Source organism: Cibotium barometz, chromosome 11 (assembly GCF_041138505.1).
Source record: "Cibotium barometz isolate CiBa-2024 chromosome 11, ASM4113850v1, whole genome shotgun sequence".
Classification (NCBI taxonomy): Eukaryota; Viridiplantae; Streptophyta; class Polypodiopsida; order Cyatheales; family Cibotiaceae; genus Cibotium; species Cibotium barometz.
The window spans coordinates 19,580,445-19,607,578 of NC_141056.1; the positions used below are offsets into that span (position 1 = coordinate 19,580,445).

At 45.3% G+C, this 27,134-nt stretch overlaps 1 protein-coding gene across 2 annotated transcripts in view; it reads left to right on the forward strand.

Moving 5' to 3' along the window:
• Window positions 1–4,438: 4,438 nt before the first annotated feature.
• LOC147633868 (Pseudouridine synthase family protein) overlaps window positions 4,439–27,134 on the forward strand; it is a 146,181-nt gene continuing 123,485 nt past the window's right edge. Inside the window, exons 1-2 of one of the 2 annotated variants that reach the window (XM_086804917.1) lie at window positions 4,439–4,653; window positions 21,718–21,775. In XM_086804917.1, coding sequence (XP_086661043.1) covers window positions 4,563–4,653; window positions 21,718–21,775 — 149 coding nt within the window. In that variant the 5' untranslated portion in view covers window positions 4,439–4,562. Of the gene's footprint in view, window positions 4,654–21,717; window positions 21,776–23,763; window positions 23,968–27,134 lie in introns of those variants that run through there. The other variant, XM_086804916.1, reaches the window with a different exon arrangement.

The following is a 27,134-nucleotide window of genomic DNA, read 5'->3' on the forward strand; positions in this document are numbered from 1 at the left end:
TTTTACTTGGGTTTTTTAGAGTGCACGTTCCTCTAAATTTTTATCATTTTATCTTAACTCTATTACCTCTTCTTGAGATGATTGAGGTAGTCTTTCTAACTTATTTACACATTGAGTTTGTGAGATTACAATGTCTTCTAGCCCTTTAACGGATTGCTTATATACACCAAGCATAGTTTCAACCATGTGTGTGTGCTAATAATGAGAAATAGTAGCTTGATTATTCAATCTTGAGAAGTATCGAAATAAGCCTTCTCTACCATCCCCAATGAATCGAACAAGATCATGTAAAGTGCTAAATGAGGGAGGCTTACCAGTTGATGGGTCAAGAGGGTATAGACCTCCTTGAACCCACAAATTTACATGCTTCTTCCCTTCTGCACATAGTCTTTAAGCTTCAGCCTCATCATGTAGAGCTTTATAATGAATGTTGCTCCATGTGCAATAGTCTTTATCAAGTACCAAGTGGATATGGTGTCTTTTCTTTAAGTGTGGATCAATCTTTGGAGTCGTCCCATAGCAGTAAAAATGATTCAAAGAGAAAGCGAGGAGAGGAAAAAAGATAGGAAAAAAAGAGAGGGTAAAACTTGCATTATGCCCTATGAAAGAGAGAAGTATGTAATGGATTCAAATATTTGAAATAAGCTTATTTTAGAAAACGCGTACTAAAGTAAGTAAGACGGTCGCCAAGAAATAGGTGAATTAAAGACACTATAGATATGTGATGCATTACATATTAACGATACTCTCCTCTACATATAGGTAAAAGAGACGCATTTGATATAGCTATTTGTCTCTACTATTTTAGTTAAATCACTTTGATTAAGACAATTAATCCAATCCTTAGAAGGCCCTTTTTTTCATTTTTTACCCTAATCTTATGCATCATGTTCAAAATTGATTTACTTAGAAAACTTGAAATCAGCACAACCAAATTCTTGGCATAACAATGTGAGAGTTCCCACAATGAGGAAGAATTTGAGTTCACGTTGAGAGTGACAAGAATGAGATTAAGGTGGCATGGGAAGACGCGTTAGGTCGAGAGAGCCAAGAAGAGTCTTTCAATGAACCTAATCTCGTGTCGACTACTCTGCTGAAGGACATGCAGATCTTCGATTCATAGAATCTAATTTATGTTATATGTGATGCCTTGTCTCATCAAAGGGAGGAAGATGTAGGTGACGATCAAATCGATCATGGCATGGATGCCATGGATTTGTTTTGTGAGGCAAAGGTTGAGTAGACAAATGGGAGAATTATATTGGCGAGGAGAGCCAAGTGATATCCTTAGATGTAGCTAACCATGTGCTAGACAATCATAATGTGTGGTAATTTGTTGGACCATAGTGGTTGCATGTGATGATGATGTGGTGGATCCTCACTTGACTAGATTGCCACCTTCTTATGATCTTGGGTCACATGCTTCTCGAGGGATGTCTCTTACTAAAATTCTTGCAAAGAGACACAGATTATGTGATTCATAACTACCTTTATATGGTGTGTGTAGTGGGAGAGAGTTCTTGATGAGGAGTTTTAAAAATGAATGAATGAATCTTCAATGGCAATCTCTATCTTTACTCTCTTTGTTTTTTATTTTCACGTGTGCATCTTGTATGCAATGTCTCTCAAACATTAAAGGAATCTACCTTCAACAGTCCACTTGGCCAAATGCCATTACATCTACTTATTCTAAGCTAGGATAAATAGCAATACCAACTACCAGTATAAGATAATCCATGTTACACTTAGATTTGGAGGTAGCACATGTCCAACCATCATGCCAATTTTTTCTATTTGCGCCGGACTGGAATGGATTGCGCTTCACCTTCTTGTAAAGCATGAACTGAGTTTATGTTAGCAACATCTATACTATTTGGCACATTACCACTTGCTATATGATGTAGAATCTATGCACAGAAGTTCCAGCTCTCCATTCTCCATGAAGAATTTAACTTGCCACATGTTAATTTTTTATTTGTTGCATGTTGATAAACATTTTATTAGGGTGAACTTAGGAATTCATTTATATGTAGAGAAGTAAGGCCTTCTCTGCAAAAAAATCCAGTCCGCAACATGAAGTTTTTTGCTTTTGAGAGTGGATCTTAGGGTTTTGATCCAACTTTTGAGAGTGGATCTTAGGGTTTTGATCCAACTTTTGAGGTGTTTCCCTTGTCCAAGTCATGCTTTTAAAATAACAATCCTATTCTAGACCTAATTTGCTGTCTAACAAGCTATATGAATCAAGTTTTATGGATATTTTTACCATTTTTCTATAAACCAACACAAAGGTAAAAATAATAATTAGCAAGTTGCTTTCTAATTTATCTTAGAGGTTACTAATGCCACACGGTTTCTCAATAAGAAGAATTAAAAAAACAAGTTAAAAACAACACATAAACATCCAAAATTGATAGTTTTTGTTTTCCCACAGGCAACTAAAAAAACAAAGTAAAGCATAATACAAGTAAAAGTAGGCCAACGGTGCTAAAAATGTTATACCATGTAAGTCATTGGTTGTTTGGTTACTTACTCCTTATCTAGAATCCCCAACCTCATGATGGCACGAGCTAGATGAGTCATACTTCCATGCCATTTGTCACCTTTATTACAGTCCTTGATCCAATAGATGAAGAGTAATCCATGATGTGGATTCTTCTACTACACATACTACCTTGCTTGCTCAATCATGCATATAATAGTAAAGAGGATAGGAAGATGGAGATTTCTTAAGAACATTTTGTGTGCTAATGTAGATTATCTTACCTTTAACGTACATATTTCTTTATGCTTACCTTAAGAACACCCTGTGCGCTAATGTAGATTATATTGCCTTTAAGGTAAATATTTCTTTATACTTACCTTAAGAACACCCTGTGTGCTTATATGTACACAATATTTCTTTATACTTACCTTAAGAACACCCTGTGTGCACAATAAATTCAACTCAATAAGAAAGATAATAGGAGTCATGATTTTTTTAAAATTTAAGATTCAATGTATTACTTTCAAAGATAAAGATACATTCTTACAAGGAATTTAAAAGACGGCCTTAGGAAATGAAAATTTATAGGAAATTTAAAGCCTATAAAAGGTCTCCACCAGATTGGAGGGGGGCCGTGCATACATGCGCGTGCACATGTGTGTACATGTGTGTGTGAAAATTACACTAGTACACAACCCTTCAAAATAGGGATGCCTAATGGGACTTAGTGTTACAAAGTTATACAATCAATAAACCAAAGATAACTAAATTGAATTATGGTAGATGGCCTATCCTTTGGCTTATGTTAGTCACTTGATTTCTTATTGCCTAGAAAGCCCTCTTTAGAGACCTCTCATGAGAACCTATACAACAATGGCATTACCTTGTAGCTTCCAATTGGGACAAATCTACATATATCGTTCAGTTCTAGCATTGACCATTGTCTTTTAACACATCAAAGCCTTAACTTTGCCCTTGTAGTATAGCTTCATATCTAGTGTAATTGCAATAACAAAACACCATCCTCAAAAGCTTAAAATTAGCATAATTTAAACAATTAAGCAAGACTTCAAGGCACACATGTAATACGCTCGTAGCCTAGTTCTTATTCTATTTTCTTGTCCAATCCATCACCTTAAATTTGATTAGGCATGGATGCACCTTGATCTAGAATCTCTTGCTTCATTAGCAAAAAGAGTTTAAAAACCTTTTGAGATCTTGGCCCCTACTCCATGTACCCAAATGCTTATGTATCAACATATCAGGGCCTCTGAGTTCCCACATTTTATATATGTGAAAATTTGGGCCACAAATAACTCTACTCCAGACCAACACAACTTAATAGATACTTTAATTACCCATGTTGGAACATACATGCTTTTAAAAGCGCGAACCTATACCTACCTATGTGCCCGCAATGCAAAATAGCACTCTATATTAAACCCAAGACATTGTCTGGCCTATTTGGAAGATTAACATTGCATACAAAGAAACAAAAGCTTGGATAAACATGAGTTAACCACTAAATTAAGCATCACTATAACAATTCTCCACCTCCTAATTGTCTCAAAGAACTTGCTCAACTAGACAATAATAATAAATGATAAGGTGGCTTCCATATCACAAATATGCAAGCACCATGTCTACAAAAGACAATGGGTGTGGACCAAGAGAGTGTCATAAGTTGAAGCTTCTCAACCCTCCTCAAGTCCTCCACTTCTAAATTTGGTCCCCAAAATGAAGCCCCAAACATCATCGCATGAGTTCTTGGAATTGAGAGTTTAGCACACATCATTTAACCACATGGCAAGCCATTATTAATTGGGTTTGGAGAAATACACTACATGGCACACAAGGATTGGCATTGGCTGATGCTGCCAACAACCAGTGCATCAAAAAGCCCCTATATATTAGTAGTATATGATATATGATATGATGATATGATTTGGAGCATACAATTACTTTTCCTACTATTTTGTTTTGAGGTGCAAATGTGTTATTAGGCCCACTGGCATTGTATAGTACAAACATTGCTGGTGAAGGTATCGAGCCTGAAGGTAGAAGAACTAAGTATCAGACGATGTGTGAGCAATCTCGAACTTTTGGGTTGCCATGGCCTGCGCTCAATGATGGCATCTTCTACGACGACGTGGTGTGTTCGTCCCTGCCAGGTACCAGTGCTCTACCCTCACTAAACAGTGCAAAAGAAAGTCTGCTTGTCTTTGTATTTGACAACAAGCCAGCTGGAAGTTTGCCAAGTACACCAAACTTATGTTCACATGTTTTTCAGCATCTTTGTCCAACAGTTTGATGAGTGTGAGGGCTAAGAGAGAAAATTCATACAACTTGTGTAGCTTTAGTAGGTTGAACAAATCCTCCTTTAGTAGGTTGAACAAATCCTCCTATCACATGCATCAGGTCTCAGATGCATGCATAGGGCCATGTTTAGGGTAGCTTAGGTGAGGGTTGGCCACTTGTGAGTAAGGCCTTTATGATAAAGGCACACACAACAAGAGAGCAAAGTATGGGATAAGAGAAATCAACATCAGTTTAGACAATGAAAAGTTGTGTAAATGGACTAGAAATTTACATCCTCCCTAGTAAATGGTTGGGACAAGAGATAAGAGTCCAAAAATGAGTGTAAGAGGGCCTTTTATTGAACAATAAGTTATCTTTTAAAACAATTCTTTTATCTGAACAGGGCTCTCATCCCCTCATTTTTCATTCGCTTCCAGTTCCGCTATTAAATGCCAATGCCTTGCTGCAGATTTGTATCCTAGCACCTCCAATCAGCCTTGAGAGCGTTGCTCTTGATTGTGTGTTCCAAAAAATGGGAGATGAACAAATGAGGACTAAATCCCCCTTCTTATAGGAAAAGTATGCTAGGAGGTCGGGTTCAAGTCGGCCAACCCTTCTTACCTTGAAAAATAATATTAAAAATTATTTCAAATGCTTTAACAACCCCAAACCTAGTTGTGTCCAAACACAACCCACAAAAGTTGTCCTCCCCTTACTTGCAGGTGTGTCACGTTCTTGCCCACTAAAACTACAACCGTTCTCAGCTGTAGGACGTCCATACAAAGTGTCTGCCCAATAGGAATGGCCTCACCTTTCAAGTACCAACTGGCTAAGATCACTCTGTCAGTATCTGTTTTTTTAATTGCGGCAAAGTACGCTTCAAAGTGATGCAACCATGAATAGAGAGTTGTGGGATCGAGTTTACCCTTATACTTACTGAAGTTCATTTTCTTGGGAAAATGATTTGAGGGCTCCGCCGGGGTCAATCTCGCGTCCAAAGCTGCTAGGTAACGCTTGTGCTCCACGCGTTGCATGGCTTCGTCTGGCGGATCTCCAATGCACGCATCTGCAACTCAAGCAAAGAGCTCGGCTGCGGCTGTGACCCTGCGAGAGAGTCCCTGTGTCGAGGATCTGGAATCTGGGATACGGAAGGAGAGGGAGGAGGAGATGGAAAACGCGACGCCGGAGAACGGGTACGCTCTTCTAGAGCCAAGATTTGCGCCTTCTGCTCGTCCAACTTGGTTGTCTGGTCTGCGATTGCTCGCATCATCTGCTGGAACATATCTGTAACACTCAAGCCTGGTGCCCTAGCTGGGCTGCCTGGTGCACTCTGGTCCCATGGTTCTTGGTCTCTCTCGTCGTCGAAGCTCGCCATAGAAGAAAAATGCACTTCCTTTCCGGAACGCAATCTGATCATCCACTATTTGTGTGGGAGACGTCCGGAGGCTGAAAACCAACCGTCCTTTGAGGGAGAGGAGTCACTCCGAAAAGGGTAGTCCACCGGCGTCTGAAAACCAACCACATGAGCGAGAAAAAATTCTGGTTTCTTTGCTGAATCTTTGCAATCGAAGTAGGCTCTGATACCACTGTAACATGCGGAACCTTCGGAGAAGATCGGTAACTTCAAAGCTCAGAAATCAGCACTCTTTTCGCGACGGAATTAACGCACGATGTGCAAAAAATAGAGAGAGAGAGGGAGAGATGGAGAGGACACAGTATTGGGTCCCAAATACCCTCTGTAGGGCCCCCACCACAGATGGTGTATTTGTTTTATCAGAATGATGTAATTCTGAAAAGAAAATATAGAAATCTTGACCTTTCTTGGCTGAGAAAACTCTGCCCTTGACCTACAGTCCTTCACCCCTATGCTTAGCATCTTCTTGGCTTGTTTAGCCCTTGTATGCTTGAGCTCTTGGTGAGAAATGAGATGAAACAATGGGATTGTGGGCTACTCTATTTATACTACTACAGCAATAGCAGTCGGCCAGCTGAAGTCCAGGCGGCCAGCAATAATCCTGTCCCACGACTGAATATTAGTATTAAATGCTAGAAAAATCCCATTAAATGCTGCGCATTATTCCCTATCTGGCTGGACATCAGGCGCATGCTTGTACATGGGCTGGACACTGTTTTGCAAACAGTCTGGGGGCTGGGCAGCCTGTATGGGCTGCCCCATACCTGCCCTACAGCCATACAAAGACTGTATCTCTTGAGTGTTTGCCCTTAGCTTGCCCCTAGGGCTGTCCTACAGCCCCTCCATGGCTGGTGGGTTCAGCCAGGGCCTTCCTGGCCCGCATGGGGGTGGTTTCACACTATCCCCATGCCCACACAAAGACCCAGGGTAGCCCTATGGGCTGGCCCCTTGTTCTAAAAGCAAACCCTAACTAACTATTGAGTGATCTGGCATCGGGTACCATACCAGATACACAGAATCACTGACATCATTCCAGAGGGAGACTCACAGCGCGGACTGGCACTGTTTCATGTGCAGAACAGTGCACACCTGACCTTGGACTCGTGCAGGACAATGCACACCTGACCTCGGACGACTGAGCTCGATCCCTGGCTGACTCGTCCCGGATTGGGCTCACATAGGACCAGTTCACCATCCTAGGTCCTGCACCTTCTGTACAGATATGTCTACATGGCATCCAAGTGCGGGATGCACGTGACAAGATTCATAAATCCGCTAGTAGGGTTAAGGGTTCCATTGCTCGCCAACTTGGTGTTTGCTTTCTTGAGGATTTTCTACAGATTGGGTATTGAGTTTTCTTGGACTTGGATTTGAATCTGGACTTGGATTTGGACCTGTATCTGGACTTGGACATGGACATGGATTTGGATTTGGACTTGGATATTGTATTTGGTACTAGCCCGGTGAGAGATTCTTGTGGGTCATCCCCATGGTGTGCTCGGCATTAGAGATCTCGTGCCTCATCATCAACATCGACTTGGATATTCTACATCGGCATATTTGTTTGCTTTTGTATTCATTGTTGTATTGATTTTGGCCAGCGTGCTCGTGGATTGTTCGTGAATAAATTCTTGAAAGGGGGTAGGGCCTGTTTTCCACTTAGTTTGGTGTATTGTGCAAAGATCCCTAAATCCTTCTCTCTTCCCCCTCTCTCTCTCTATATCTTTATCTCTTGGACACGTGGTAGAATCTATCACGGCACGCCCCGTTGGGCTTATAGTGGTATCAGAGCAAGATTTCTCTTGAAACTTTCTTGGGGTGATAGAGCCATGTTAAGAGCAGAGGGAGACTAAGTTCGGAATGAAGGGAACAACTATGAGGCCAATACAAGACTTCAAGATGGGAACCAAGGCCGTTAAACTATTTCTCATGAAACCACGCCATGACATCAACAGAGTATCGAGATTTTCAGCAGTTTAGATAGCTTCTCCAAGAAGAAGAATTCCTTGCTTGGAGAGCCAAGAAGGAACAGGACCAAAGAAGGGCTCGAATGTTTGAAGATTTCTTCAAGCATCGAGACACTGAAGCCGAAGGAGTTGAAGCTGCTAAAGCCTATCTTCGGGCCAAAGGAGTCACCATTCCAGAAGGATCTAGAGCTACCTGGTCTATTTCTCATGGAGGAAACAAGAGAAGAGGTTACTTGCATTTTTTTTTAGCATATGAGGAGTACTCTTTCCTTTGAGGAGAGGGTGAATTTGGCTGCTGAATTTGAGCATCGTTTTTTCCATAGTCCAACTTGGTCTCCCGACCATGGTGGCCAATTGAAGCTGTGGATGGAACCATGTTTATCAAATTAAAATACCTTTAGATTTAGATAAATTAGATGAAAATATTACGCTTATGATTATTAAAGAAAGCATGGGCTTGATTGATCATTATGAAATAGACTCTATTGTCCATGTTGAAAGAGATCAAGTACGACAAGTATTTGATGAAATTATTAAACGTATCCCAAAGCATAAGCTCCTCAAAAAATAAATTTGGTTGTGTTCTTCTTGAATGGATTCAGTTCTAGATTGCTTTTTGTATTTGAATGGATTGGCTATTCCTAGGCCTACTTTCTTAGATGCAGCTTCTTCGGGACAGGTAAAGGAAATAAAGGTAAAGGAACTTACATCAACCAACAAGATGGACTTCAAGCCGAGAGAGAAGAGCGTCAAGTTTGATGCTTTTTATGGGAAGTGAGATACCCAAAAAGCTCTATCTTTTGTCAAACACTTTGATGCCACTTTTGGAGGAGACGACTACTCCAAAAAGTCAAAGCTTCGAATGTTTTGTATGCATTTGAAGGATGCCGTCTGAATTGGTGGCTAAAAGTAGTACAATAAGGGACCAAGCCGAAGACATGGACCAACTTCAAGACTATGTTTAACAAAAAGTTTCTACCTGCAAACTTTGAAGCAAATGTGCAGAAGGAATGGGATGAGGTAAAGCAGAAAGTTGGTAAGAATGTGGCATCTTACCTTAACAACTTTTCAGCAGTTTCTCTGAAGTTTACTTCATATAGTCCTATTCCACCACTAATGGAAATGCGTAAGTTTGTGAATGGATTGCAACCTAAGCTTATGTAAGCAGTTTATATAGCCGGACGAAAAACTTTGGAAGGAGGTCAAGACAAAGCTTTGCAAGCCAAGGCCTTGAACATGCCTTGGATGGACGGCAAGACAAAGAACAACAATTGGGATCCACCTCAAAGGAAGAAGTTTAAAGACAGATCCCCATCAAGAGCCGAGCCTCAAGAAGGATACGAGTGGGGACAAACCCCCACTCTTTCGAAGAAGATTGTCCCTCAAGCAACTTGAGGAATATGCCAAAGAAGGGAAGTGTTTTCAATGTGGAAAGAAGGGACACTTGGCTGCAAATTGTCCCAACGTGCCAAAGCAAGAAGGGAAGTGTTTCCAATGTGGAAAGAAGAGACACTTGGCTGCAAATTGTCCCAACCTGCCAGAGCAAGAAGCTAAAGAGACTAGAAGATCATTAGATTGACATCTTGCCGGGAAGTTTGTCAAGAGGAGATTGCATTGGAGCGATCTTGTACCATGAGGGCCATGTTATGGCCTATGAAAGTCTTAGATGAGGATTTCAAGGATTGTATTGGAACAAGATTGTAGAATGGAAATTTTGTGACTTTTCTTGTCATCCAAGAAGATTCCTTTATGAAGTAAATCCGTTTATGTCTTGAAGCCAAAAGTGACAATAAGTCAAGCTTGGGAGAAGCTACTACTATTGGCCTAGCAGAAATAACATTAAGTTTTATGTTCAAGAATGTTTGGAGGTCAATTTTGACCGACAAAAACTAGCAGGATTATTGCACCCATTGAATATGGAGAGTATTGCTATGGATTTTATCTTTGGATTGCAAAAGTCAGGGAATGATGGTATATGGATCTCTTTAGGATACCAAGAAGATCAACAGTGTATGTTATCGGTTGGACCTTTCAGATCATTGGAGGATCTATAATGCCCTCCATGACGGTTTATGGAAACCATGTCCAGGGTTACTCCTAGAGGAGCGTGTTTTGAAGGATCCACCAGGGGTGGAAGAGCCGGAACAAATTTTTTGTTCATTCTATGAGAAAAAGAGGAAAGACAGTGGTCAAATAGTTTCTCTTGGAATTCGAGATTTCTTCGCTATTGGATGCGAAATAGATGCCAGGAAAGTACTTCAAAGACTATCCAGATATACTTCGAGTTTATGAGGAAGTGGTTGGTTCAGATATATATATATATTTTCAGAAAGGAGACTTCTATTAAGTATGAAAAAATTTTACAAAATGGAAATTTCACACCAAGCAAGGTGGAGATCTCAACCAATCAGGAGCCATGTGCTGCCAATAGGGTCCCAAATGAGAGGATGTGAAAAAGATACCAATGTCCCACTCTCTCATAAACTGGCCGCGCTTCCTCTCCGCAACTCTCGAAGATCCCTGGATTCTGGCCTAGGTAGCCATAATGGTGTGAATAATATCATTCCAAATCTTGCGAAGACACTGAGAAACAAGAACGGTAGTACCCTCAATGGCCCCGGTGCATCTAGCCTTCCAGATATTCCACGTTGAGATGCTAGCAATAATCTCCCAAGAGCTGTCTAACCTCTGTGTCGGAGGGACAAAGTGTGAAAGTGGCGAATCCTGAAGACAACACTGCCGAGCAACTCCTTGCCTAACCATAATGGCCAAGCTCCTGTCAGTCCCCTTGAATCTCAACAAAGACGTGCTTCCCTAACCTGCCAACAACTCTGACTAGACGAATGTGGGGGTCCTCAATAAGATCCTGCACGTCACATCTCTCCAGCTGCCATCCATCCTATACAAAAAAAAAGACCGGTACATCATCCTCCCTAGGCAAGGGGAGACCCATAACCTGAAGAGGAATACTTGTCCCAAAAAAAACCCCAAACCAAGAATGATAACGGCCTTCCAAGAAAGATTCAGTAATCCAGTGGTTGGGAATGGCTGCATCAATTTGTGCAATCCTCTGGCTAGAGCCTCTCAAATGCTGCGTGAAATCCAATCTCTGTACCTCGGTGAGGCTCTGAAGCCTCTTCCAAGCTAGCACTGTGGGGCATAGGGTCTCCTAGCCAGCCCAAAGAATATGCATAGCTGCCCCAAGAGGCCTACCATGCACATCTAAGATCAAATCATTCCACATAATGGGCTGTCGGTTAACTTCCTCCGCTGAACGCGGGGGGATGTGTACCAAAAAACTCCTCACGTAGTCCCAGGCCCGTAGGAGGGACCTAACCAGGGGGAATGAAGGGGAGCGGTGAACTGCATCTGAAAAAATAAAGCGTGAGCTAAGAGTCCAGTCACCTCTGCGAACAGGGACACACTTTGTGATCTGTTGCATGAGAAAGTCCTTCCACGGCTCAGTGCCAGGAAGAAAGCCCCTAACAACAAGCTTACAAAGCAAAGCCTTACATTGCACCTCAGGGTCAATGATATTCAATCCCCCTTCTTGCTTAGGCCTGATAATGGTTTCCCAAGCAACTCTAGCCCTGGTGTGTGCATTTCCATCAAGCCCTGACCAAAGAAAGTTTCGAATAAGGCGACGAAGCTGGCCAACGCAGCCCTTATGAAAAATCCGGCACGAAGTGAGAAACCAAGCCGTGGCTAGCAAAATTTGGTTAACCACCAAAGCTCTAGAGGCCAAGTCGAGCTTCCTCCTACTCCAGTGATGAAGTTTGCTTTTAATGCTTAAGAGCACTGAGCAAACTGTTGTGCAGGGGAGATGTCAACGCCCACCTGACAACCAAGGTATTTAGCAGAGCATCCTCTCTCAATCCAAGTAAAATCAACATCTGTACTCCAATCTGCAAGAGGAGAATCACTAATTCAAAAACCAACTGACTTATGCCAATTAATAGTAGCTCTTGCTGCCAAACAAAAGGCCTCCAAGGCTGTCCGGAAAGCACATAAACAAGCATGTGAAGCCTCAAGGAACAACGCCGTATCATCTGCTAACTCAGAGTCCAAAAACTCTTCCTCCATGCATAAAGGCAGCCTGAGACCCACAACACCAGGGGCAGCCCGAAGAAACTTGCTCATAGCCTCAGCTACAATGAGGTACAGTAAAGGGGCGAGGGGACAACCCTGCCTCAGTGAACGGGAAATCTGAAAACGCTCACCGCGCCCCCCACATGCTAAAACAATGCTATGAGCCTCCTTGTATAGGCAGGACACCCCTTTGATCCAGTTTTGGAAAACCCCATGTGTGCCATAGTGCCCTCCAAAAAATCCCAATCCACTCTGTCATAAGCTTTTTCAAAATCAAGCAAAAGAATGGCAAGAGGCTGCTGACTAGACTTTGCCCACTCGACAGCTTCCCAGAAAGAAAAGATGTTGTGAAATATACTCCTTCCTTGGAGGAACCCATTCTGGGTATCATGGATAGTCCTTTGGAGAATCGACTGCAACCTTATACTCAAGGCTTTAGCTAAGATTTTATATGCAGATCCAAGGAGGGTGATGGGCCTCCATTGCTTGATGTCAGTCTTGTCCCCACCCTTGGGGATAAGGTGAATCAGCCCCTCCGTGAGGTATGGAGGCATCATACCCGACAACCACATTTCTTGAAGGGCAACAGTGATAGCATCTCCAATATGATCCCAAAAAAGAATAAAGAAGGCGGGAGAAAGACCATCATCCCCTGGGCATGAACCACTGGAAAGAGCATGCAGTGCGTGAAGGAATGAGGAAGATATTCTTTCTTCCCTACCCCAGCTATTTTGACCCTGTTGAGGAAGACCGGAACCGTTTCCCGATTACTCTCAGATTCCCAGGTCCTCCTCGCACAAATTGGCCTATGTTAGAGGCCATCGGGTCTGCCTTTGGGCTGGTTCTTCAAGTGCCCCCCCTCCACGCCTTGCCGACATCTTCTGCCCAGGTGGTCACTGCCTCGGCAGATGCTGTCCCCAGGGTCATGGTTCTTGCCCGTGACATTGAGCTCTTTGAGGACTATGTTTTGCTTTCGGGCCCTTGTGGCCCTTTGAAGCAACGTATGGAGATTGCAGGTAAACCCGATCAGTAATGGGTTTGTCACCAAGAGGGTCACTTTGCTCGAGATTGCCCTCGGGCTCGAGGTCGCAGGAGGCCTCGTAAGCGTGCTTCTCAGGCGCCACCTCCCTTGGTTCCTCCCCGTCCTTCAGTCCGCCAGGTGTGCCGAGCTGTCTTTCACGCCCTGGTGCGATTGATGGGAAGGCCTCCTCGGATCATGTACATATAGATGATGTTTCTCGTCAGAGGGATGTGTCAGCTGATGCATCTTTGCAGAGAGATGATATCTCAAATCAGGATGATTTTGTTGAGTCCTCTCTACTTGGAGGGGGCGATATGCAGGATGTTCAGCGCAGTGGGGATCATGTATTGCAGGATATTCAGCATGATGCCATTGCCCTTGATGCCCCACAGGGCGAACAGGTTTCTCGTACATATGCAGGTACTGTGCAGGGCCTTGGACAAGGGCATGTCAGTGGACTTTGCCCCGTGGATTTTCCAGTCCTCCAACATTATGAGAGGCGTCCTCAGGCTGCCCATCATCTTCTTAGATCGGGGGTCAAACCCTCTTCTCTTCCATGAGAATCCTCTCATGGAATGTTCAGGGCCTTGGAGGGCTTCCCACCCGTGGTAGGAAGCGCCTTCTGAAGGACCAGCTTCACCCTCCTATTACAGGAGGGTCTATGGATGTACTTTTGTTGCAGGAACACAAATTGGATAGATCTCAATGTGGCAAAACTGGTAAGATGCTTTCTGGCCACACCTTCTAGTCCTCGGCAGTTGGGACTAGAGGGGATGTTTGCATTTCAGTGGCAGCATCTGTTATGCCTCATGTTATTGGGCACGGTGTTATCATCCCTGCTAGAGCACAGTGGATCTTGATCATGCATGAGGGTCAGAAATTGGGAATCTTGAATATCTATGCACCTAACGTGAGAGGTGAAAGGGTGGCCTTTTGGGACACCATTACAAATGTCATTCCCTAGGTTGATCATTGGATAGTGGGAGGAGATTTTAATATGGTTGAGCAACCTTCTGACAAGAAGGGTGGACGTGAAAGGGGTTTACACCCTTTGGAGCGAACCTCATGGGAGAGGTTCACGCTTTCCTTTTTTGGCAGGGATTGCTGGACTAAGGATGACTTCCAGAGAAGGCCAAATTCCTTATCTTTCTCTTTGTATAACCACAGAAGCGGGGATGAGAGCATCTTTCCACGTCTAGACAGGTTTTATGTGGATGATTGGTCCTTGGACGGAGGAGGCATCATTGCTATTATGCCTGGCACCACCAAATTCGATCATTGCCCCGTCATTTTGTGTCTCAGGGAGCCTGGGGCTCGCTCGGCCTCTCCCCGTGTCCATATCCCTGACTCTCTTTATCTAGATGCTGACATCTCCCTTGAGATCTTGTGATGGTCCTGATCCTCGTCATAATATTGCGCTAGCTCTTGAGAGGACCAGCCATCATTATCATAGCACTGCCTTGTCCAAGAAGAAGGAGCCTATGGACAAGGAGAGAGCTATTAGGCGTAGGATTGCTGCTCTTCAGAGGGAACATGAAAGGCATCCACATGCATCTTGGATTACAGACCTCTTGACCACAGTTAGAGCAAAGCTGCAGTTGGCCATGGACAGGAGGGCTGAGTTCGCCTTTCATGCGAACGAGGCTTTTTGGACTCAGATGGGTGGCACATGCAACAAAGAGTTTTTTTCAGCACACAGGGCTTCCCATAGCAGGGATTCTGTGAGATACTTGCAGGATTCACAGGGTGAGGTTCAGATTGAGCCTGATAAGGTGAGGGGTATTGCTTCAGATTTTTATCAGTCTTTGTTGACTGCAGAGGTGCCCTCTCCTTAGAGAGATGTGGCACGGCAGAAAGTTTGGGAGTACATGCCCAGGCTCATTACAGATGCTATGTGTTCTTCCCTGGATACCCATTGGGCCCAATGGCAAAGGGCTGCCCTTCAAAACCTCTGAGGGAGCGTCCTCAGAATCAAAATCCACTTGGAAGAAACCTCTTCCAAGCAACCTGACATCTCGAAAGTGTGGAGCGAGGTCGGAGGGCAGAGCCGCCAGGACCCAATCCCAAATGACTGTATTGGATTTCATAGTCAGGTGGTCAATGCGACCAGATGGCCTAGATGGCTATTGATGAACTCTCGAGCAGTCCTAGTGATCAGATGGCCTTGAGCGATAGTTTGAGCGGTTTCCCTCGGGAGCCTGATAACTCAGCATGGTTTCCGATGAAACCAGACAGGACAAACCATGAACAGGAGGATCATTATTTGTGCATTGCATATTGATGTATGTTTGAATTTCTTTTACTTTGTGTGTTGTTTTTGATGTATGGACAATGCTTGGATTTATGGCATGTGATAGGCCATTGGGCTCCAGACTACTTGACCAGTACTTGGAATACCCAGTAGACGTGAAAGATGCATACTTGTTTGCTGACTAGCTTCTGTCTAGTTCTTGCACGAGGTTAGTATGCATTTATTTTATCTACACATGTGACAAGCCATGAAGACGTACCATCAAGAACAAAGACATTGGTCAAAGATAAGGCATAGAGATGTTACTAGATGAGCAGATGGCACCACAGATTTGAGGAAAGACCAAATGCACAAGCTCACACGAAAGGGCTAGTACTTGGAAATATTTGAAACATATGGATGTACTTGCTATGCTTGGAACACATGGATATACATGGAACATATGGATGTGCTTGGAACACTTGTAGTCTGCAGTTGAGGACAAGTGCGATATAAGAGGAAGGGAAAATGTAACTATTTGGTACTCCTAGCTCTATTTCACATGATGGAACACATGCCCGGACACATGGATAGGTTGCTGAAAGCATGGTAACAGGGATCATGAAGTTGGCTCAGGAAAAAGCGCCAATTTTGGACAAAAAGCAAGAAAAAGCAAAAAGTCAAACTAAGTTGACTGTGAGCCAAGGGCACCATTGGAAAGAGGAGACAGAGTCGGATCAAAAAGCTATAAGCCGCTTTTCCAAAAAGCAGCTCAAGGGCCAAAAAGCAAGGCCCTGAAGTTAGAAAAGCAAAGCTAAAGAACTTTGACAAACGTTGAGTAATATTCTATCATTAAAAGAATAAAGAGGAAAGCATAGTGGAGCAGTCGCTTCAGGTTTTTAGTGCAGCTTCGGGAGCATTGATCAATTGGCGCAAGACAGTGACCTTTTGGATCAGTAGCGCTCCCACTCCGGCATGGAGCCCAGACCCGGGTTTTAGATGGATTTCTCCTGGCACAGCAGTGCGGTATTTGGGATGCCAGATTGGACTTGATTTGTCACCTGAGCAGCAGATTGCCCCGCTTGTTCTGAGCATTCGGAAGAAGCTTTTGTATTGGAGTACAGCTCGGCTATCCTTGGCTGGGAGGGTGGTGGTGGCAAATCAGGTGCTTTTAGCGACCATGTGGTACATCACGTCTTGCTGGATCTTTTCGAGCTCTTGCATCAGCCAGGTACAGAGGCTGATCAGGAACTTTCTTTGGTCTGGGCGGGATGGTCAGCCAGCCCGGGCTAAGGTTGCTTGGGCAGTTATTACACTTCCGTTGGCCCAGGGAGGCTTGGGCATTATAGATCCAGTTGATCAGAGTAGAGCCCTATTGGGGAAGCTTATTGTTCGGGGGCTGCTTCCAGGCGCTGAGCCTTGGAAAGAGCTGCTTTTTCAGCGGCTGCAGGCTCGGGCTCCCCTGCAGAGGGCACTTGGGCACCAGAGATACGATGGATCTTCATAGAGATGAGGAGGACAGGCCTCAATAGAGGATGGGAGGACAGATTCGCCTTGAGCATCCTGAGAGCTTGGGAGTTGCTGAGGCCGGGACTCTCTCAGAGACCTCCTTCTTGTGATGAGGAGCGGGCCAGACAGCCGCTCATCTGGAGCCGAGCAGTTCGCACAGAGCAGGGTCATATGTTGGGTTCTCGGCCTCGTCTAGCCTGGGGACCATTGGCGGCAGGCCCAGCACGTAGTTTTGGAGACTGGCAGGCCTTTTGCAGTCTCCCAGAGGAGATCCAGGTGGAGAGGCTGAGTCACTTCAGAGGGGGGCTGATTATGAGGGATGACATTCAGGAGGCACTCACAGAGGAGTGGTTCACGCCTCTCGAGCCAGTGGCCCCACGGTGGATGGGAGCCTTTACACAGTTGGAGATCCTGATTGGTGTCAGAGCTTGCACTGAGGATGGCAGATGCCTCTACTATGAGATCCAGGATGAGGGCAGACTTCAGAGAGTAGAGGTGGAGTCGCCTTTGGTTGCAGAGTGCATCTTTCAGAGGATACGGGTAGTGGCCGCCGCTTCTTGGAAGTGGCATATTGACCCAGACCCTGCAGATGTGGACTCTGATTGGCGCATATGGGCATATGCAGCGCGCCCCTTGGCCCGGCTCCAGTGGGACCCTGGCGAGTACGAGTGGCATGATCCTTATGCATCCCTTGAGGCCACAGAGATCACCTTTTTCCAGTATATTGTTCGGTTGGGGCGACATATTTTGATGGCGAGGAGGATGGTCTCTTCAGCTGCATCGGGGCATTGGCGGCTATAGGGACTCTCACAGGAGTTCCTGGAGGATTTTTGGACCAGGCTCTGGGCTAGTCGACAGGCACGCAGGATCTCGACTTTCCAGTGGTTGGTCGCCCACAGGGGCTCTGCAGTTGGCACTTGGCTTGTCTACAGCGGTCTTCCGGCGGCCTGCGTCCGATGCGGCCACACTAGGGAGACACAGAGACATTGCCTATGGGACTGCCCTCAGGTGCAGCAGATTTGGCTGCGGATGCTGCACATTCTGGCCCCCCTCTCTCCAGAGATTATGTATACGTGGGGTGCTGCTGCTTGGTCGACTTCGTCAGGGCCTGTATGGGCTATGAGACGGAGCAGGACAGCCAGGCTATCATATTCATTAGGGGCCAGCCTCGCCTTGTTCCTTCACCGGATTTCTCGTCCACCGGTTGGACACAGGAGAGGGATCTTCGATGGGAGCTCCTCAGCAGCCTCACCATCTGGTTCACCTGGAGGGCCCGGTGTTTCAGGGCCTTTGAGGGGAGACTGGAGCCACCAGCAGAGACTGTTCGGGGGATCTGGCAGGAGTTGATCCACACCCATGCGAGGACAGTATGACCGCATCCGGGGCTCCTCGGATGAGGCGATCTTGCGGCGCCAGGCCTTTCATACCACTTGGCACAGCGGCCCCTTCTATACCCTACACGCGGGGTCCCCCCGCTGGCACTACAGGCCCACTGTTTGGCTTTTCCCCCCTCCTATTGTATGATATAGCCCCTCAGTTCTTTGTACTGATACTTGTATTTCTCAGCACCTAGGGAGAGTCTCCCTGGCTGCCTTGCTTTGATCTCTGCTCTGTTTCTTATGAGCAGGAGAGGATCTTTTGTAGCCCTACGGGCGTTTTTATATAACTAATGAAAGGATCTTTTCTCAGAAAAAAAAAGAGGAAAGCATAGTGAAAAAGTAAAAGCAAAGCATGGTAGGTTTTTGCAAAAAGCACCCCTTGGGTATAAAAGAAGCATGAATCTCTCCCTTCTCCACATTCATTGAAGCTTGGAGATTATCCTCACTTTCATCAACATCATCATCGAGTTCTTGGGAGAGTGTGACAAGACCATCTTTGTCATCATCATCATCGTTATCAAGCTTTTGATTGAGGGTATTCCTCTACCACCTCTCATCGGTTATTTCTGCCCAGCTCCCCACTGCACTGTGCCGTTGTTGCTGCCTGTGCTACTTCTTGCCACCAGCGCCACCCTCAGCCACCGGCGTTGCCACGTGTACACTTCAACTTTTTGGCAAGAGATTTGACTTCAGATTCTTAAATCCGCCATGAGGGTTAAGGGTTCCATCGCTCGCCAACTTGGTGTTTGCTTTCTTGAGGATTTTCTATTGATTGGGTATTCAGTTTTCTTGGACTTGGATTTGGACTTGGACTTACTGGTATCTGGACTTGGACCTGGACATGGACTTGGATTTGGACTTGGATATTGGATTTGGTACTAGCCCGATGAGAGATTCTTGTGGGTCATCCCCGTGGTGTGCTCGGCATTAGAGATCTCGTGCCTCGACATCAACATCGACTTGGATATTCTACATCGGCATATTTGTTTGCTTTTATATTCATTGTTGTATTGATCCTAGCTAGCGTGCCCGTGGATTGTTCGTGAATAAATTCTTGAAAGGGGACAGGGCTTGTTCCCCACAGAGTGTCGTGTATTGTGCAAAGATCCGTAAACCCTTCTCTCTCTCCCCTCTCTCTCATAGGCCCTTGGGGTCTTCCGTAGACGTTAATATAACTTTCATTCATTCATTCTTTCTTTCTCTATATCTTTATCTCTTGGACACATGGTAGAATCTGTCAGGGCACGCCCCGCGCTGGGCTTACACTCGGACTTCATTGATAGATTTGGAGGGGCACATGTTGTGCTTCTTGATACTTTGGTGCCCATATTGTTATATGCTGATGACATTGTGTTGATGTAAAAAATCTAGGGAAGGCCTCTAGAGACACCTAGATGTAGAGACAACTAGATGCACTACAGGCCTTTTGTGTGCAACAGGATTTGATAGTTTACCTTGTGAAAACCAAGGTCATGGTGTTTAACACTTCACCTGTGGCATCAGAGGCATGAGTTTCCTATATGCTGGTGCTGAGGCGGAGATTGTGTGTTCCTATATGTATCTTGGGGTCACCTTCATAGGGCCATTGTACAGGATGAGGCCAATTGTAGATGCCTGACTAACCAGAGGGTATGCAGCACTGGCTAGGTGGGAGAGATTGTGTTTCCGGGCTCATTTCAAGGAAACCAGCACAAAGAGCTGGCTCTTTGACACTTTGGTGACTCCAATAGCGATGTTTGGTGCAGCCTTTTGGGGACCCGATGTAGGAGGGGATGAACTGGAGTAGAGTAGAGAGGCTTCAGGTGATGATGCACTCACAAATGATTAGGTGCAAACCATCGGTTCCCCATTCCATTGTCCTGGCAGAGTTTGCAGCTACTTCCCTAGTGGTGGATGCCCTTTTGCAGACAGTTACCTACATTCACATTGAGCAGAGACATTCTCTCGAGGTTAGCACTTGAGTCCTCCCGATAGTTACCAGAGACTGGGAATGGAAAATCTTGGCATGCTAGGGTCATACAGTGGTTTCTGGTACATGGATTTCAGATTGATGCCCCTCCCCCCCTTCGATTACAGTCTTGACTCCCTGTTCGTCCTACTCACCTGCCAGGATATTAACCACCTCATTCGCATTGAACTCACGAGACTGGAGGTACACACCACATGGGTGGCTTCTCGGCAGCTGGGCACCAAAATGCAGTTTTACTGGGATCCTTTTCTCCACCTCACAGAGGATGCCTTCATCTAGAAACCCCAGTATGTGCTCAGACATATGTCACATGCAATGAGGATAGTTATAGGCCAGATTAGGGTTTCCTCACATCGCTTGTGGGTGGAGATTGGGAGAGCTATCGGGATTGGTAGAGAGGAGAGGATCTGTCTGTTGTGGTCACTAGAGTTGGACATAGAGGAGCATTACATTTGCAGATGCCCCGTATATTATGAGATCATAGGGAGATTTCATTGCCTTTTTAGAGATGGATTTTGGCCACTCGCTTGGGTCATGGATTACCCTGATCATAGATGTCTTGGACTGTACCTCATGGAGCTTCGCTGACACAGAGACAGCTTGATGCACATGTACATGATGCCCCCCTCAGGCCTCTACCTTCCAAACCTCTATCATGAGCTTCTTTGCCCCCTGTCAGGAGAGTTGTCTTAGATGACATAGGGAGATCACAGAGGGGGTCTCATCCACCAGATAGGTCAGACAGCACCTTCCAGTAGCAGCCCAGCCGCCCACACTCAGGTTCCCAGGAGTATCTATCGAGAGAGCATTCCAGATGCAGAGAGCTAGACGACCGAGACCGGCAAGACAGAGAGCACACTCCCTGCATCAGTCTTAGATCCGGGGGAGATACTTGAGAGACCGCAGTACTTTCCCACGAGAGGTGGATATTGAGGAGCTCTACATAGTTGTTTAGGAGGCTAGGTCTCCGCTCTCTAGGATGCCATCACCCCAAGAGCCTCAGTCTCTCTAGTTGTACAGGCCACCTCTCAATTAGCACTACTTACTTGTATGCAGCTGTTGCTGTTAGTTTTAGGTTCTTTTTCATATATGTTATTTACCAGGATCATTGTAACTCATGGATACTTCGTAACATATTTTTGGTCTCATAGACCCTAGTGGTCTTTTGAAGATGTGTGCAGGCGCAGGCGCACGCGCACGCGCACGTGCATGCACATGCACACGAACATGCTTGCATAATACTTAAATGCTCTTTGTGTACTTTAGGCAGATTCCTTGAGTTTTATTGCTTGTCCTTGGGGATCATGGTGAAAAAAATTGTGCTTACTATTCAGCTCTTCTCATATTTGATGTATTCAGCTTGCAGCGTGCTCGATTTTTACTGCGCAAAGTATAAAGAATCAGCTCCAAGAGAAGGGCAAGTTCACCTTATCAAAATTTGTTTCTCATTGTTTAGAAGCTCATGAAAAATGTTTGTTGCATGCAGTATAACATGTGGTCTCTTTCTGATGAGGGATCTCTGGATGTTTTCCTCTGTCCCAAGTTGCCAGAATTGTGCAATAAGAGCCTTCTTTTAGTGCTTATGCTTGCGTTCTCTGTAATCATGGATTCAAGTGTTTTCCACAGTCTAGGATATCAAGAAATGATTGATGAAGTCATTAAGGTCCATTCCTGAGAGTGCGGACTCTTTCAAAACTCAGTGAACAATTATGCTTGGGTGCTGATGAGAACACATGCTTTCTTAGAGGCTTCTGTTTTCATTTTTTTGCCCTAGTAAGGCATGTGGTTCTCTTGCACGATTAGAGAGACAATGTTTCCAAGCCCATTTTCAAGATCTGCAAACAAAGAGGTTACTATTTGACTCTATGGTCCAGCCAACAACCACCTTCTGGGGGCTTGCCCTTGGCCGAGAGGATTGTGCAAGGATTGAAAGGTCACTCACAGACTATGATGGTCTCGAGGCTCATTAGGAGCATACCACATGATATCATTCTGGCTGAGTCTGGAGCTTCACTGCTTGAAGTTGATGCAACCTTACAAACTCTCTCTCATTTTCATAGGATTTGGTCACTTCCAGTTGATCGTCTACCTGGGATCGTACTTGTGTTATCCATACAGTTGGTGAGGTGTGGGGCATGGTGGTATTACAGAGTTAGTAGATGGCTTCTCTCCTTGGGCATCCAAATAAATAGATTATCGCATTTCCAGTACAGCCTTGATGCTCGTAACCTTCATTTCAGCAAACAAAACCTTGACTGGATCGTTTGCATGGACATCCACAAGCTTTGCTATCTCATTTTTCAAGGATCATCATCCTACATATTATGACTAATGGTTTCATTCAGAGACCAAGGTACTTACAGTGGCACATGTCTCATGTTATGAGGATTGGCATTGGTCAGATTAGGGTCGGCTTACTCAGTTTGAGGTGCGAGACAAGGCTATATAGAGATCCACAACTACAAAGTGCTCGTAACATTTGTCAATGTTGAAAACACAGTGCTAGGGTTGCAGCTATGAAGGGTCAAAGAGGAGAGCTATGGCTATGGAGTGCAAACAGCGAGAGAGAAGACAAGCTATTGAGAGATAGATCTTCACGACTCAATGATGTGGCTGTTATTGATATTTCTTCACTCAAGTACAAGACCTTTATAGATACAAAGGTTCTCCTCCTGACATCATTTCTTATGTCAAAGCACACTTATACTATCTAGATATTATTCAAACCTCTCCAAGTGGTAGTTCACACACAAACACACAGTTACACTCATAAGAGTGGGTTCACACACAGGTAAGACCTTGATTCCCAACAGTCAGGTATGCGAGATGAGGGAGATTGAGATGAAGGAGCTCACGCCTTCTCTATTATGAGATCTGAAGTAGATTACATTGCTTATTCTGGGAAGGTTTTTGCTCTCTATTGAGTATCTTGATTAACGATGGATGGCGACTTCTTTTGCGAGGTGAAGCATATTCAACATGATTCGATGACCTCTAGAGAGACCATGCATTAGTCATAGACACTTGTTACACTTGTGAGAGCAGAGGACGGCAACTTTGGATGACAAAACAAACCTAGGCTATCCTAGAATACCTTTCATGTAAGCCTCTTAGAGACGTTTTCACAGAGATATGTTTTAGTCCATTTCCTTAATCAGGAGGTACTTATGGCTGAGGCTCATGATCAAGGAGATACCCTTTACTGTTGTGCATACTCTAGGGTCAAGTTTTTCATTCTTTTTATGACTATGTCTGGTGTGGTCGTCCTTTTTTGGGTTTAGTTGTTTTCAAAAATAACTGAAGTAATAGTTTTCAAGAGGATATATTAAAACTGCAAAAGATACTCTGAGTATATGAACTAATAGCAAGTGTTTATTTATATACAATAGATCAAGATGGATGGATGGTTCAATCTACTTCATCATCATTGTACGGCTCAGCATCTATGATCCCCTCAGGTAGCTCCAAGGGAATGGTAACATTTTCAATCCATGAAGGAAGCATGATCAATACAAACCATTCGAACTCTGTTCAGAATGAGCCAACCACATCCATCAGAAAACCTTCACTTCTTATACGTCACACCCATGGTTCCAGTACAAGAGAAAGGTATATGATGTAGTTCTCCACTCTTTTCACAATCCTATACCCACACCTTCACCGTTTGGGAGAGTAGGAAGAAAGATCATAAAATTTTAGTCTTCTTGGCTTCCATGTACATTTTTTTTCTGGGAAAAAGATCCTTCAATTAGTTAAAGAAAAAACAGCCACAAAGGTCTAAGTACAACCACGAAGGGCTAAATACAAACTCGCCTCATATAAGGGCGGGAAAACAAGTGATCATAGCTTGGGAGAGATATCAATGCCAACCTGGCAACCGAGGAATCGGATTGGAGTGCTCCTTTGGATCCACTGGAAAGCGTCAACTGGTCGCCAAGTCGGGGTGGGTGCTGAGCCTACACAAAAACCACACGACTTGTGCCAGTTGATCTGTGCTTCTGATGCACGACAGAAAATCTCTATCGCCTCCGTGAATCTCTGGAGATTCCCAACATCTCCAGCCAGGTAGGCTACTGTGTCGTCTGCAAACTCTAAGTCCAACAACTCCTCCTGTGTGCGGAGGGGAAGGCGCAATCCCTGAAGCCCGGTCTGCTAGGCAGAGAGAAAACTACTCATGGCCTCGGCAACAAATAGAAAGAGGTACGGTGCCAGAGGATGGCCCTGTCGAACCGAGCGGGAAAGGGGGAATGTGTCGCCTTGGGCTCCCTGAATGAGAACCTAGCTGTGAGATGCTGAATAAAGTCCCGAGACTCCACGAATCCACTCAGGAGTAGCACAATGAGGTCCTGCTGACGCATCCTGGCCGAAGCTGTCGCCTCCCAAAAGGTAAAGATGTTGTCCAGAATACTCCTATCATGAACAAAACTACTCCGATCCTCAAGTCTCGGAGGGAAGGCTGAAGATGCTTGCTGACAGCCTTCGCCAAAATCTTGTAGGCCGTCCCTAGAAGGGTGATGGGTCTGTTGGTCATGTCCACTCCCGGCTAGTTCAGGTGTGAACCTAACTTACTCACGGGTACTTTTTCCCTATGACTGGACACAAGTTTTTTCCCTTGTGAACACACTTACATGGCACTTTGCCCTAGGCCTTTTTTAGTACTCACTTGCACTTTCATTTCATATCATTATTGAGTACATCTTTTCCAGCACTCACGTTTCTCTGTGCTTGAGGTTGTGTGTGTGTGTGTGTAGGCTAGCTTCCCTCCTACCCAACATTGGTATTAGAGCTTGGTTAGGGTTAGCATTAGGGTGTGCACCCTGCTGCCCGTCAGAGCTTGAGCCTATTGCACACATCTGGAATTAGGGTTTTGTTGCATTAGGGTTAGGGTTAGGGTTTTGCCTTCAGTCGCCCTGCAGCCACCCTGCCGCCGCCCTCTGCATGCTCCCGCTACGCTGTCCGTACGCCGTACTGTACGGCTCTTCCGCCGCCGCCGCCGCCCTATGCGCCGCCTGTGTGCGCTGCCGCCGCCGCTCAGACCCGTGTGTGCCGTCGCCGCCCATCGCCCCTGCACCGCCATCGCATCCGACGCCTGCCCGTTGTCTGCCTGGCGCCACCTTCATGGTGCTGATCCAGCCCATATCTGCAGCCGCCTGCACTTTGCTGCCCTGTACCTGCGCCCTGTACCGTCGCCGTACGACGCCTGTCAGATCTGCACTTGTCATATCTACGCCGACTTCACCTCCACCTTTAGATCTGCGCAACTGCAAGGTTCACCTTCAGATAAGGTTAGTGGGATCTGCAAATTTCTGACCTAAAATTGCACATTCTGCATGTTGAAATTTGGGGCTTTTCACCATTGAGCCTGCAATTGCAACATTGGCACACATTGGCATTGATTTCAGCAGATTTGGTGCATAATTCACTAGAGATTTGGGGATTTTGCAGAAATTGGCACTATTTTGCAGAAATTGACTCGATTTTGCAGAAATTAGCACTATTACAGGCACATTTGGTTGGCATTGGAGCATTTCCTCCAAATTTTTGGATATTATAGGCACATTTGGTTGGCATTGGAGCATTTCCCCCAATTTTTTGGGTATTACAGGCACATTTTGTTGGCATTGGAGTATTTCTCCCAAATTTTTGGGTATTAGAGGCACATTTGGTTGGCATTGGAGCATTTCCCCCAATTTTTTGGGTATTACAGCCACATTTGGTTGGCATTGGGGCATTTCCCCCAATTTTTGGGCATTGCAGCACTTGGTACAGGAGGTGACAATCGCATTAGCAGATTTACAGGTGCACATCTGGTTCAGATGTGGTCTAATTATGAACCCAGCTTACTCACGGGCACTTTTTTCCCTGTGACTGGACACAGGTTTTTTCCCTGTGTGAACACACTTACGTGTGTTGTGCACTTTGTCCTAGGCCTTTTTTAGTACTCACTTGTACTTTCATTTCATATCATTATTGAGTACATCTTTTTCAGCACTCTCACGTTTCTCTGTGCTTGAGGTTGTGTGTGTGTGTGTGCAGGCTAGCTTCCCTCCTACCCAATAGGGTCTCCACTGCTGGATCTCCAATCTATCACCACCCTCCTTGGGAATCAAGTGTATCAAGCCCTCTGTGAGCCTCTCTGGCATGGCACCTGTGAGTATTATCTCATTGAAGGTAGCTCGAAGGCCACCTTCCATGAGGTCCCAATGGCGAAGAAAGAAAGAAACAGGAAGCCCATCCGCCCCCGGGCATTTGCCCTTGGGTAATGCCTTCACTGCCTCCGCCTACTCCTGTGCAGTGAAAGAGGTCAATAAGAAAGACCGAAGAGAGGGGGGAACCACCTCTCTCATGTGCCTCCAGAGTCTCTCGCGCGCATCCATCACCCGGGGGGGATAATGGGGCACCAGTGAGAAGAGACCTGAAGAAATCCGTGGCGATGGCTCTCACCTAGGGGGGACCAGAAACAATAGCTCCATCCTGGCTACGTAGCCTGCGGATACCGTCTCAACTCTTGTGTGGGCCAGCTATCTCAAAGAAGTCTCCAGTAACTCTATCACCGGCTTGAGTCCAGAATGAAGCCCTCGAATGGTATCTATACTCCACCCTCCTCTCCTCCATGGACCGAATCTCCTTGCGGGCAGCAACGATTTGACTCTCAATCCATGGGCTGTCTGGGAAACTCTTCTAAAGACGCTGTAAAGAGGCTAGGCCCCTCCTCAGACTCCTCTCTTGCTCCCGAAATCCCTCCAATCTACTCTGGGCTGCCTCCTGTAAAAAAG